The sequence below is a fragment of the Malus sylvestris genome, chromosome 9 (assembly GCF_916048215.2).
Source record: "Malus sylvestris chromosome 9, drMalSylv7.2, whole genome shotgun sequence".
NCBI classification, from domain to species: Eukaryota; Viridiplantae; Streptophyta; class Magnoliopsida; order Rosales; family Rosaceae; genus Malus; species Malus sylvestris.
In genome coordinates, this window is record NC_062268.1 from 26,258,529 (window position 1) to 26,273,091 (window position 14,563).

At 36.5% G+C, this 14,563-nt stretch overlaps 1 protein-coding gene across 1 annotated transcript; it reads left to right on the top strand.

Moving 5' to 3' along the window:
- Positions 1-8,317: 8,317 nt before the first annotated feature.
- Positions 8,318-11,456, top strand: LOC126582309 (probable N-acetyltransferase HLS1). The gene is made up of 3 exons (XM_050246419.1): positions 8,318-8,634; positions 9,108-9,235; positions 10,513-11,456. Exons 1-3 carry the CDS (start codon positions 8,419-8,421, stop codon positions 11,396-11,398), a joined length of 1,230 nt encoding a protein of 409 aa, XP_050102376.1. The 5' UTR covers positions 8,318-8,418; the 3' UTR covers positions 11,399-11,456.
- The last annotated feature ends 3,107 nt before the right edge of the window (positions 11,457-14,563 follow it).

Sequence of the window (14,563 nt, forward strand, 5' to 3'; positions counted from 1 at the left end):
TTTGACTGTGTAAATACTCAACTAAATCGTGCATCGGGTCTTCAATGATGAAGTAAGTACATTTGATGAAGTCGTTGGCACAATGAGCAAATACGAGTCTCAGATCAACAGAAGAATGTATAAAAGGTAAAACTCACAAAACATCGCTATAGTAAGACTTAAGGTGGGAGAAAAACTCATAGACTAGGGAGAAAAGTGAGAAATTGCATTAAGTCAAAACCATACGTCTTGTGGACTCAAGTAGAAGAGCTCGCATGGGTATGATCAGCCTAAGATGGGTGCCTTGTCAAAACCTAGTTAGGTAGCAAAAACCCAGTGGAAAAAATACTCCTATTCATAAAGAAAAAGAGTACATTAAGATCAAGTGAGTATACTTCTGGGTACTCCCCCTGAGTTTGACAGAACTTCCAAATGAGAACTACAAGCATTGCATATGAATAGTTAGGCATACCAATTCCTCGAACAAGCTTCTGGAAGGTTGACTTCAATAATGGCCTCATGTAGAGGTCGGCAAAGTTGTTTGGAATCGGCTTGCATGACTTCAATCTACTGATGCTTTGCTAATGTAGATGTAGACGTAATATGTCTTGGTGTTGACTTCGTTGATGTATCATGTCTTGGTCGGGTTGATATATGCTGCATAGTCTTCATCGATCGTCGTTGGGACTCAACGATGAATGAAAACAACAAGTACTTCGAATATGCTCAACAAGAACTTCTAACCATGTCCCACTTATGGCATAATGAAGTGACGTGAGTCTTGGAATGATTCGAAAATTTCGCAATTGAGGTCATATCGTGGACCTCCAAGATATTGTAATATCCCTAACGGAACACGATTCGATATCGTCACTTTTCATTTATCTCAGTAGCTACCATATAAGTGAAAACATCATCAATGATAATCTTATTCCAATTCCATTATCTCAGCCAAAATAGTATACTGGACCAAGAATTTTAAGTCTCAGAAGTAATCCAGATTAATATTATGAGATAGAAATGATTTGAGATAGTGATCGAGTACAGATTCATTTTGTGCTGTGACCTTTCTCTTCTAGGGAAGTGAATCCTATGAACCGAGTGATTTGTCGTACTTCAGGCCAAGACAGATTGATTGGCTATTTGTGTTGGGTTTTTACGGGTCAAAATTAGGATGATGCAAAGAATTAGGTTTGTGTTACCTATTTGGTTTTGGTGTCCTATTTGGGTTTGGATTTTGACTTCTTAGTTGGTTTCCTTTGAGGAGAGATTTTGTTAATTACCTATTTGATTAGGATTTGGATTTACTTCCTATTAGGATTCTTATTGTTACCTAAGTCCTATGCACTATAAATAGGACCTTAGGGTTAGTGTATTTTGTATGGCTCATTCATGTGCCAATTTGGTGAGAGTCAATATGTGAGTTTGTGAGTTAGAGGGCAATTTGGGAGAATCTTCTCCGTTTGTTTGAGTTCTCTACTCGTTTGGTTTAGGGTTTGTAATTTGTGGGATTTGGGTTGTGAGAGTTTAAACACTCTTTTGTAATCTCTATTTGTTTAGTGAAATTCCTTGACGTGCTTTGGCCGTGGAGTAGGCCTTACGCTGAACCACGTAACACTCTTGTTAGTTTGAGATTGTTTGTTTTAGCTTTCACCTACGACATTGATATTTGGTACTTCGTTATAATTCGCTTCTGTTTGAGCATAAAAAGTACAACAATTTGTCAGTGTACCGAACCGTCCAACAGGGGTGCCAAACCGTTCAACAGGGGTGGGACATCCTTTAGGGATCTTGACTTGACGTCCGTTAAGTACGTGTATCCTTACATGCATGTTTGCAACTAGTATATAATCTCATCACTTTAGCTAGATCAAAGGAATGCGTCCGGAGCAACATTCTGAAAGTTAGAATTCATCACACTTGTGCGGTACGGGGATCGAGATGAGACATAGTGGGCAACGTCCAAGCAAATTCAAGACATTCTACAGGAATGTTGATGTTCTTATCTCCCTCTAACGGTAGGAAGACTATCTCATTAAACTGACAATCCGCAAATGAGCGATAAAGAGATCGCATGCAAGGGCTCTAAGAAAGCTAGTGTGAAGGAGAATCGTAATCGACAAAGATTCACATCCTTCTTTTGAGGACCCATATTGGTACGTTGCAGCAGCGCATCTTGGCACATGGAATGCACATCCAAATGCGTAAATACGAAACGTCAGGTTCGTACCCAGTAACCAACTATAACGTCAAAAATGGTTGGGTGGAAATGGGCCTCAAGGCTGACCAACATAACTGCATACAAGATTGCATAGCCCTAGGAAAAACCAAAAGCTTGGTGAGTTAAGGTTCGGGTGATCATTGAAATTGCGCTTGATGATCACTCTGTGAGGCTATTTGGGGTGAACATGGGAATTCGATGTTCAATTGTAAACCCAAAAGACATGCAATACTTATCAAAAACTGTCGATATAAACTCTATAGTATTATCCAATATTCCAGACTTTATGGGATAAGTAGGGTGGTGAACCCTTAAAATCGGTCAAGAGGTTTAGCAGCAATGTGTGTGGACGAACATATGACCAGTTTGCCAATTCATCAACCAAAACCATGAGTATTTATATGGTCCGCATTTTGGTTGGATAGTCCACATATATTCCCTTGAATCCATTGTGAAAATGGGTGATTTCGTATCTTTGCGAGGGATGATTTAGAAAATCAATTTCCCTAATGAGCAGGCTTGGCAAAGTGTGCTTATAGGCACAAGATCCTTACTTTGGGTAAGGAGATGCGTCGTGGCATCATTATTCGACCTAAGTGTCCCAAAAGGTCATGTCAGAGCAAGTAAATTGCTCGAATCACCCGGCTCCAAGCCGACTACATATGGCGTGTTACCAATTGACCCATTTGCCGCAAAGAAAAGCTTCAGGCTCATTTTTGGAGGTGGTGCAAAGATATTCCACTCTATTTTCTTTAATCGTTTCATTCATGATCATTATTCTCTCAAAAATCCTTAAAACTCAACGACGTTTATCCATAACGAAGAAAATATAAGGTATCTTAAATGGTAATTTAGTACCATTCATACAACGAGGAGCGTGCCAATGCTTTTAATCAGGTTGGATTGACCTAAAGTCATTGTTAGAGATGTGATTTAGGTATAAAAGTTAGTATGCGTAGTATCGCATTCATCCAAACAACAAATTTTCCCACATTCATACCTAATCACGTGTTTAATTAAATTCGGTCACATTTATACAAGAAACGTGATTCAATTAACTAATATTCAAGGACAATATCAATAAGATTATCCATAACTAAAACATACACCAAACTTGAATCCAAGAACAAAGAAAAATGTTCACAAAGTAAATGGTTTACTGAGGGGATTCGGCCAACATGGCCAGCCATATTGACTACTAGAATGGTGGAGCAAAATTTGTCTCACATATTGACTACTAGAATGGTACTCCTTAACAACATTGGTAGGGGCACAAATAGGTTCTTAACCAATGATCTCTTCCATTGAGACGGAAGTAGATTATGCAGGGTTAAGGTTTGGAAATATTATCCCTTCTTCTTGAAGTTTTAGGTCTTAGGTACCAAGGATCACACTTCAGGCATGATGCCACACCTTGGCAGGCCTGATTCTACCATAAATTGTAAAAATAAACTCGAAATTGTATCCTGAGAGAGACAGACCCAAACTTAGGTTCGGTTGGCTCCAGCCAAAGTTAGAGAGGTCTGATTGGTAAGCCTCTGCCGAAGCAGAGCAATACCGTTCGATGCACCTTTCCTGAAGCAGAGCATGCTCTTTGGTGCATCCCTGCCGAAGCAGGGCACCACCATTTAGTAGACTCCAGCCGAAACTAGGGTTATACCGTTTGGTACCTCCCGGACGAATTGCTGAGGTACCTTTCTCTCACAAGTATGGTAGTAATCAGATTCGAGAAATTGGTAAACTTCCACTCTCTACATTGTTGCTTTAGAAGCAAGTTAGAAACATGGAAGGACAAGAAACACATATTCTTGAGTCGAAATTGGATTTATAAACTTCATAATCATATTCATTCATTGATGTAATCATGGTGTGCTTCAGGCAATATCTTTCATGATTAAACTGGTCGTAAAAGCGAGCCAAAGAGCCATGGAATCCTCATTCCGGAAGTATTTCCATTTATAATGCCTCGGGCAAAAGTCTTCAAATAAAGATCATGGCGGATGCTTATTCAACTCTTCCATGCCATTGTTGGCTACAATGGTTTCTCAGCTTCTTGATAGTCAAGTGGAGATTCACGTCTTGTACCCACATAAAGTGGTTTCGGTCAAGAAACATCCAATCAATGAAATCGAACTTGTTATGGTTCAACAATCCACTAAATGAAGGGAACAATATTGTGATTGGTGCTATGAAAATAAGATATCCATAAGCATCAACGTTAGAACATTCGGGTTCTAAGACATGGTTTACATGAAAAACGTCGGGTTTACATGGGTGTATTGTTTTAAGAAACCTTCGGGTTTCAAGGGCACTAAATTCGAAACTACAGGTTCAAGTTTAGTTATGAACTTTCGGTTCATAAAAGGAGGCACCTGTAAGAACACAAAATACAATATACAACTAAGTGTAGTGGACTTGGGTTGCTTCAGGAACTCAAGTATGAGTGCTTCAGGACTATGAAAGGTAGCCAATAGTTCAAAGAAACGAAATAATTTATTGAATCGTTAATTGCCGAAAAGTGAACTTCAGGCCAATAATTTTGGATTCATTGTCAGATTAATGGATTGCTGGTCACTTTAATTAATTCAGTAGATCGTAACCATTCAGGTTTAATTGTAGAAGCAAAAAGAATAATAACATTCGAGTTTAAATTATAGAGAATGCCTTGGATTAAAAAAAAACCATAGCCCAATATCGGTGGGCTTGGGTGTCGTGTGTAGGGCAAGGCCCTAAAAAGGCTTAGTGAGCCACAAGTTGCTACGGGGCAGCCCAATCATAGCTGCAGGCCATGAGTCTTTTTTGGGCAAGCCCAGTCGCAAAGGCTGGCTTGTTGTGGTCTCGGGCTGGAGTGCTAGCAAGCCCAACATTCGCTAGCTTGGGTTGAGGCGCTACAAATCCCAGTCGAAGCTGGCTTTATGGTTGGGCCATGACATGGCGAGCCCAGTAGCCATGGAAGCTATTGCAGGCATGCCGGGGCAAGAGGACAAGTCCAACAAGCTTCAGGCATGCTGGTGATAGGCCTAAGGCTCAGGTACAAGCCTAGCAGAGCTACGGGCTATGCTGGAGTAAGCTACGGCCGCAGGCCCGTTTTATAAACCCAAACCAAGCCTTCGACCTGGCTATCCAGTGCCTGCAGCAAAGCCCAAAGGGCTGCTACAGAGGTCCAGTATGTCAAACAACGTCATCCCAAGGTGGCGGCGCGGCTATAGGCTAGCCAACTCGGCTCGGTGCCAGCGATGGCACGGCATGGAGCTGCGGCTTGGCCGGATTTTTTTTCTTTTTTTTCCAAACTCTAGGGTTAAAAACCCTAATTGCTTCTAAATTAATTTCGATTCTTTGACTCACAAATTCCACATAGAATAATTGTGTATTGCATGAACAAGTATATATTGACAAAATATATGAACACATATACAATATATATAATTGAAAGGAAAATATAAATATAGGGGGTTCATACTTCATGGGGAATGTTTTCATGCTTCAAGGTTTTTTCAAATATCTTAATTTATTTTAAAGGAACCTGATTGGAAAAAAACAATTGAGCCTTTGAATTTGTACAAGATACTTCTTTGAAAGCCGGAATTGCATCTTCAATGCGTTGTATCACATTCAACAAAGAAAAATTAAATTCAATCAATAGCATGTAGATCAATTCAATAGAATAATAAATTAATCATAAAAAGAATGATTAAAACGTAATACTCCCCTGATTGAAGATCAAACTCTCTTTAGCGCAATGTCAAGATCGTGCTGATAACGTGTTGTAGGCCTAATTTATTTAGTCATATAAAGGACAGAGAGAGAGGGGGTGTAGCACAATAGAGAGAAAGAGAGAGATGTGTAATTGTGAGGTGTGTTCTATTCCACCTCGTTGTGCCTTTATTTATAGTAGTAGGGAAGGTTAATTCCTTACCCTAATAAGATTACAACTCTAATAGGATAATATCTAATATCCCTAGATACATTAGGATTTACACAATCACATTCATAATATAATAAGACTACAACAAAAACAACATTAATCGGACGGAAGGCGAAAGGTCCGATTTTTATTACAAAACTTTAAACTACGTTTTGGAGACTAAAACAACCATGGATGGCCAAAATCCATCTTATATCACATCATAGTGGTGAGCTTGGACCATGGCGTAGTTCCGTTTTTGAAAAAGTATCACGGGTCCAAATCAAAGCTAAAACACCAAATCTACAAATTCAAACCGGAGCTCAACCAAACTCTCAAAAGCCGTTCAGCTCAATCCAAAAGTTTTCTTCAAAACCAATCCTCAATCGATCGAAGTGATCCTCAATGTTTATTGGTCTGCTACCTTGTAGTATGATTTTAGTTAATGTCTCTCCCAACTAAGTTTCCTCATTGATGACAAATATTTTCAACTTAGTTTAATTAACCTGATATCATGAATCGCGCCTGCTTCTCATGGCTTGAATGTTGCTTGTTTCACGGCTTGTTCCATTTCAAGTGTATTTTCTTTTAATCTAGTTAATAGTTTCTGCATTTCTATGAATTGTATTCTTCTTTTAGCTATGGAGTGATTAAGATCAGTTTTACTTCATCATCTTTCGTTATTACGTTTTAGGTAGGCACAAAAACAAAACAAAACAATTTCAATTCCTCAATCATCGAGGTATAGAAAAGAACTTTGAGTCCCATTAGGCACTCAATCTTTGGTTTAGAAGTTAGTATAATCACACAAATCTACAACATCATTACACAAACAGTGGCCTCCAACAGTGGCATGGATGCAATCTTCTTTTGCTCAAGCCTTCATTTGGCCCTGAGATTGAAGGAAACACTCGAAGCAAACTTCGTATTGACAAATTAGAGCCTCCGTCCGATTATGGCACCAACAATAGTTTATCTTGGTGTGCTGTTTACATAGTTTTTCGCATGCAAATAGAGAGTACAATAAGGAAACTGTTCATCGATTCAAAATCGTAAACATATAGTTAATTCACATGCAATCCGAGTTTTCTATAAAACTCGGGGTCAAATGTGGACAAGGTAATTGAGTTTCTTTCCTTCCATATTTGGTTGATATCATTTTTGTTTTTGAACAATTGCCTATAACAATCTTAGTAAATATGTCAAACACCGAATCAGATACACAACGCACAAGATCACAGATACACACCGTGTCTCTTGCTAAGTGCCCTTAAATTACATATTCACATGTAAAAGGGCCAAGTAAACTTCCAAGAAAGGAACACCAGATAAAACTTTAGCTTATAACCCCTTTGCTTTAGTATATACTCTGTTTCTTGTATAAAAAAAAACATTCTTTTTGGTTGTGGATATGATCACTTACAGGACCATTCACATGCTCAACAATTGCGTGGTACTCGCATGCTTCTGTCACTGCCTACACCAATAATTGGTGAAAGAATATCAGTATCGTACATATGGGTATTAATCTATTAACCATATATATTAGGTATTACTGACCACATTCACAAGGATAGGATGCTTTAGTATAATTAATTTATTTAGCTTTATACTACATCTAGATCATACTCTCACTATTTTCGTTTAGAAAAAGAGCACATACGCTAAATGTTGCTATTTTGTTTAAAATTGTGCTAGCAATAGTTATACATATACATACGGTGTTGACTATTCATATAACAGAATTTAAATTGTAACACTCAGTTAACAGTACCTCACAACCGTCCAACTATATTCATAACATAATTTTGCGTACATACACGAGTGAAAGTGGAAGTCATAACCACAGTTCACAGAGAATCATCTCTCATATATTAATTTAATAGTAGTATTTTTCATCAGTTCGATTATCACTCACCATCATATAGTTATCAAAATATAATCCCCAGTTGACACGCCACATGCTAAATACCATTCTCTCTCTCTCTCTCTCTCTCTCTCTCTCTCTCTCCTTTAAGTTTCTATATTGATAATGATTTCATTACTATAATTATTATATTTTGTGTGCGCTGCATATGCATGGCCATCATGTACCTTATAAGCCAATAATTGGTACAACATGTGGTCAATCACCAAATGAAGTATAGTACATACATATATCATGCATGCGGCTGTGCCCGGTGCAAAAACTTATCGGTGCCATCAGCATACCTCTACTTATAAATAAGAAGAGAGACAGAGTCACAGAGAAACACAATAGAAGACCTATTGCGAGCATTTTTAATTTCTTTCTCTACTAAAACTACTAGCCAGTATGGTGCTAACTAAGGTAGCTGCTGAAAAGTCGCCAATAAGGGTGCCTTTGCTTCAACTGGTGGTGAGAGAGTATGATGAAGAACGTGATAAGACCGCGGTGGAGGAGATGGAAAGGAAGTGTGAACTTGAGCAGTGTGGAAACCCTTCTTTAGTAACTGATCTCATGGGTGATCCTACATGTCGCATTCGCCGCTTCCCGACACACGTTATGCTGGTAATTAACCTCTTCGTCATCAACACTTCAATTCGAAAACAGATAATATATATACATGAAGTAATGCTAGGTAGACTAAATTTTTAAATCAAATTTGCAAACTAAATAATGTGGTAATAGATGATTGGGTAGTTCCATAACATATTGGTTAGCTAGGTATGTAAATTACTAGCTAGTAAAACCCTAGTTTAATTGTTTAATGTTACACAACTTTTATTGACACTCCAAAATTTCATTGTGCACTCGTCACAAGTATATTTTCTTTCTAAATATAAAAAATCTGAAATGCTTGCACGATTAGAATTTTGAAGTGTTAGTAACAATTCCCTAATTTTATTTCATCTTTTAATTACTTGTATGCAAAGAAATGGAAAAAAAAAATTAGAGCAGGATAGACAATATATATAAATACAATTTAATATTTGTTCATTTTTGGTTTTTCGTTAAAATTAATAAAACATAGTTGTGAACAGATTGCAGAGTACGGAGAACAAAATATAGTAGGTGTGATAAGGGGTTGTGTAAAAGAGGCAACATCAGGCAATTCAGTTTTTGTAAGGCTTGCTTATATTTTGGGACTTAGGGTCTCTCCCACGCACAGGTTCTCTCTCTCTATCTCTCTCTCTCTCTCTGTGTGTGTGTGTGTACCTAACTTCAATATGTTCATTCCATTAATCCATTAACTACATGAACATGCAGATCATTTACCCCAAAATTGTATTAGAAAGATAAGAGTGACCAAAACTTTGGCATCGATCGGCATGTTAATATTTGCATGACTTTTTGCTAGCTATGAAAGCAAGAAATTAAAACAGTAGTTTTCACTATTTTCTTCTCTTCTCTTCTCTCTCTCTCTCTCTCTCTCTCTCTCTCTCTCTCTCTCTCTCTCTCTCTCTCTCTCTCTCTCTCTCTCTCTCTCTCTCGTGAATATATACGTGGATGATTCTAATCTCATTCCCACCTCACAAAAAGGAAAAAAAAAAGGGAAGAAGGTGAGAGTGATTTAAGGGGAGATTAGATTCTACCAAAAAGAGAAATGCAATGTTCCTCGTATCATGGAAAGGAGCAAAAGCATGCAACTAGCTAGCTAGTTAGCCTGTCCTCGACACATGTATCCACCAGCGACCTTACAAAAAAAATTTAAAGAAAGCAAATGACATCTTAGATGGAATGTAGTCCCCCCCCCCCCCCCTATTCCCTTATTTCCACCATGCATATTGTCTTTCGTAGCTATTATATTACGAGAAATTTTTCAAATTGTCCAATATTCAACTAGACGTTTCATGTGTCATAAAATAAGTGTATCATCGTAAAAAAATTATCTTCTCCAGTTGTATTATGACATGTGGTGTACCCCTAAAATACCGATTCTTGAAGAAACTCTCCTCTATTACCTTATCCACACGGTGAATGTGCTCTACTATCCACCCCACCTTTTGATCAATATTTTGTGATTCCTCTTTCCCTTTCTTTTTTTCTTCACTACCTATAGACAAAGCCTCTCTTGGATGTACAGCGAGCCTGCTGAAAAAATAAATTGATATCTTAGCATATAAGAGTGCTAAGAAACTGCCGATTAATTAGCAATACTTATAAATTATCTTCATAGTAGGTATATCCCATTCCATATCCGTTGTTCATTGAGCGGGATAGGATTGTGATCTTCTATTGACTGTTTCGTGGCCAAAGTACATATTACATAAAGAACGTTAAGAGTTCATTACTTTTGCCCTTTTTTGGATCCACAATTAAGTGTCATACGGGAAAAAATGTGGTCACGAAACAGTTAATACGAGAGTACTATCTATTACGCGAGTGGAATCCCTTAAGGAGTGTAAAAGGTTTCTTATTGTTCTGATGTATTTAATTTCCATGCAGGAGGCTAGGCATTGGTTCAAAACTAGTCACACATTTGGAAGAATGGTGCAAGCAAAACGGAGCAAACTATGCATACATGGCCACAGACTGTACAAACGAGGCCTCTATCAATCTGTTCACAATAAAATGTGCATACCAAAAGTTTCGCACACCCACAATATTGGTCCAACCAGTCCATGCACACAAGAAGCCAATATCCTCGACCAAAATTGCAATCGTTCAACTTCCAGCGAAGCTAGCCGAGTCAATCTATTGCCAACTCTTTGCCCAATCAGAATTTTTCCCCAAAGATATCCACAACATTTTATCTAGTCACCTCAATTTGGGTAGTTTCATGGCCCTACCGAAAAAGTCCCTCCTCAAGTTTGATCCACAAAAGGACACTACTCTGCCTACAAACTTTGCCATCCTCAGTGTTTGGAACACGAAAGAAGTGTTCAAGTTGCAAGTGAAGGGAGTGTCGAGCCTAACGTATGCATGTTGTGTGGGGGCTAGGGTTTTAGATGCATGGCTTCCATGGCTGCGATTGCCTTCGTTTCCCAACGTTTTTAAGCAGTTTGGGGTCCACTTCATGTACGGACTACACATGGAGGGTAAGAACGGAAAGTGGCTCATGAAGGCTTTGTGCAACTTTGTGCATAACATGGCTAGAGAAGACGATGGTTGTGCTGCTGTGGTGACTGAGGTGAGCCAGAGGGACCCAGTTAGAGAGGCAATCCCACATTGGAGAAAGTTGTCGTGGGAAGAAGATATGTGGTGCGTTAAGAAGCTTGCTGATCAAGCAAAGCAAGGAGAGAAGACGACGTCATCTGATGACGGCCAGTTTGATTGGATTAACACTCGATCTTCTTCATCGGTGGTTTTTGTTGACCCTCGTGACTTCTAGCATGCATATATATGTACTCATATCATATTGAGAAGGAAAAAAACTGTTCATAGTTATACTTGTATCTTCTACTTCTATAGCACATAAATGTCTCAAATTGCAAACTACTAATAGGGGAATCAGTCGAATACGGAATAATTGCTATAAGAGCAAGTCCACCCGTTTTGTCATGGCAAGGGGCAGAGGTAGGATAGGGTAGTTACCATTCACTTTTAATAGTAAATGACTTAAAACAAGCCTATTCTACCCATGCATGCAAGAATTGTCATGGCAGTTAGAGTTCACATTTTAGTTTATAACAATATAGAGGTGTACAGATGGTCGAGACAACGCAAACCGGTACCGTTTAAAGTATCCTAGCACAAAATTGAAAAATGCTACGATGAATGATCTGCAATCATGAAATTTGTAGCAACCAATGATGTACGTACGTACTCTTCTGTAATCTTTAATAGTGACTGCATCCAAGTCAATCTCAGTTGTACATTGAACACCTGCAATGAACATTATTCAAAAGTAGTGTTCAATGAGAAGGAAATAATGAAAGACAAACTGGATTCAGTGATAATCAAAATATAGAACTTTGCAATTAGGGAGACTTTGGATGCGTAGCCACCAATATTTCCTAATTGAAACCTTATTGATTTTTAGTTTTTTTATCAAAGTCCTCTGATTTTGTACACCTCAACATATTAATATTAATATATTTTCATATAAGCAGTTATGTTTAACACTTTACAAAATTTAAAATCCCACATTTAGTGGGATATAAATTACAAGAAACATCCTTTAATTAATAAGTTTTTTTTTTACCTTAACAAAATGCCAACTTAAAAAATGAAAAATATTTCAAAATATTTTGATTGGACAATATAAAATTTTCAAGATATCAAACGAATGTACCCATACACACACACACACACACGCACGCACACGTAGGCTTCAAACAAACGTACCCTTTCATATAACAAATAGGTATATTCAAGAATGGATACATTTAAAACTAAAAAATTATATGGATTTGTACATTTAAAACTAAAAAATTGAAATATTTCTATATAAAATTAATGAATACAAACTTATTTTAAATTTTATTTTGTATAAATTGAAAATAAATTAGGAGATTAATGAAAGTGTGAATATTAAAATCCTAAATTAATTAATAATTTTTATTTAAAAATTTATGTAACTGGCAAGTAAATCAATTGTTAAATTTTATACTAAAAAATTATGTAAAAAATATATATAAATTCATTATTAAATTAATGTCAAAAACTTCAATCAAAATTTAAAAACTAATAAAATGACAGAGGACCAAATACAAATTTCTTTTTCTTGCAATAATTATCTCCAATATGGGAAACTTGGAAAGAAAAAAAATAGGTGCATGTTACTATTCATAAAAAATCAAGGAAAGCAGGAACATTCTACAAGTCACATCACTATAAGATACTCAGAAATGAATAATTTGAAATACCAAAAGCCAACTTGCTTACACATATGCTACTGCAAATGTGGTCCCAGAATCTTTGAGGAACTAAAGCTGGCTACTTTGACACTTGTGAGGGCAGGGCATTGGCATTGGAGCCTTAAGCACCCATGTAACCACCTTCCGAGCATTAATTTCCGAACATAATTCGCTACTATAGGAGTTAGAATTTTCTAGTCAAAACTCTTCGAGTCTGCCATTATCGTCTAGCGATTCAAGACATTTCTCTTTTAAGGAAGCATCAGGGAATTTGACTTCAGGGTAGGGTAGTATGAAAGGAGGTTGATTGTGGTTTATTAAGAAGTCTGGAGTTGATTCTTTCTAGGTTGATTCACAAAGTTTTGTGCTTATTATCAAAATCAAACATAATATAAAGGTTTTTTTTAGTTAAAATGGTCCCTGGTATTTATATAAATTCTTACTTTGGTCACTGAAATTTAAAATCAATAGAAGTAGTCCCTAAGTTTGTTCACCATCAATCATTTTGATCATTCCATGAAAAATTATGTTAAATAAGGATCAAAATGACAAAAATACCCTCAATTTAATGAACAATGGACCAAATGATTTGACAAAATTTGAGGGTATTTTTGTCATTTTGGTCCTTATTTAACATAATTTTTCATGAAATGACCAAAATGATTGATGATGGACAAATTCAGGGACAACTTTTATTGATTTCAAAATTCAGGGATCAAAGTAATGAGTTATGCAAATCTCAATGACTATTTTGGCTAAAAAGCCTATTATAAATTGCTACAAAAGAAAAACAAAACTTAGGTTATGTAGTCAATGATATGTAGTAAATAGATAGACATTTGAAATACTAGAACTAATTGACTAAACGAATCGTTTGTCTATTTGCTTCATATTGTCTAAAAAAAATCTTAGTTTAAATTGATTATTTACATAGATGATCTTTACATAGTGATTTATAATATGACTTATTCTAATCATAATCTTGAGTAGCCAAATATTCTCACTTTCTCTGCTACTTTAGTTAAATTTAAAAAAAAAAAAAACAACAACTTTTTTATATTTTATTTTATGATTCTTACATAATTTCATCAGAAGTCCCTTTAAAGGGTCGGAGACTTTTTCATCCCCTCTTTCCAAAGGGTACCAAAGATTGATTTATGCTATAATGGCACGCTAATGATCGGTGTTAAAAGGTTAAAGGTGCATCAATAAAATCTTAAGTCAGTGGACCTAATTTTAGAGGTATAGCTGGCAGTTCTACAAAATACAAAATATGGGAAAAGTATGTTCGCCATATCATGTTTCTAGGATCCTAGGAATCTCATGATCGTGATCGTTTATCGTAAATCGTGCAGTCAGTTTTCATTAGGTACAATTTATATTTAATTTTAAATTTTAAATTTTGAAATAATTTATGACTGCACTACGTACGATAAATGATCATGATCACAGGATCCCTAGGAAAAGGATCAAAATATGGTCCTTAATTAGAATTAAAACTCTTAGTAAAAAACACACCGAAAAACTATTAGTTTAATACAAAAGTATTTCAAAGAGACTGTCATCTATTAAACTCGTTATACCTAATTGATTTTTAATTGCGTTCGAAGGGTTTTTCTTTAAAGTGTAATGCGTTAGTGACTTGGATATATATAAAAATTAATTAATTAAAAAAAATTAAAAAAAAATTGAAAAAA

Coding starts and splice junctions, on each gene's coding strand:
- LOC126582309 (XM_050246419.1), top strand. CDS start 8,419: ATGGTGCTAACTAAGGTAGCTGCTGAAAAGTCGCCAATAAGGGTGCCT. Junction 8,635..9,107: donor TCCCGACACACGTTATGCTG/GTAATTAACCTC, acceptor AGTTGTGAACAG/ATTGCAGAGTACGGAGAACA. Junction 9,236..10,512: donor AGGGTCTCTCCCACGCACAG/GTTCTCTCTCTC, acceptor ATTTCCATGCAG/GAGGCTAGGCATTGGTTCAA.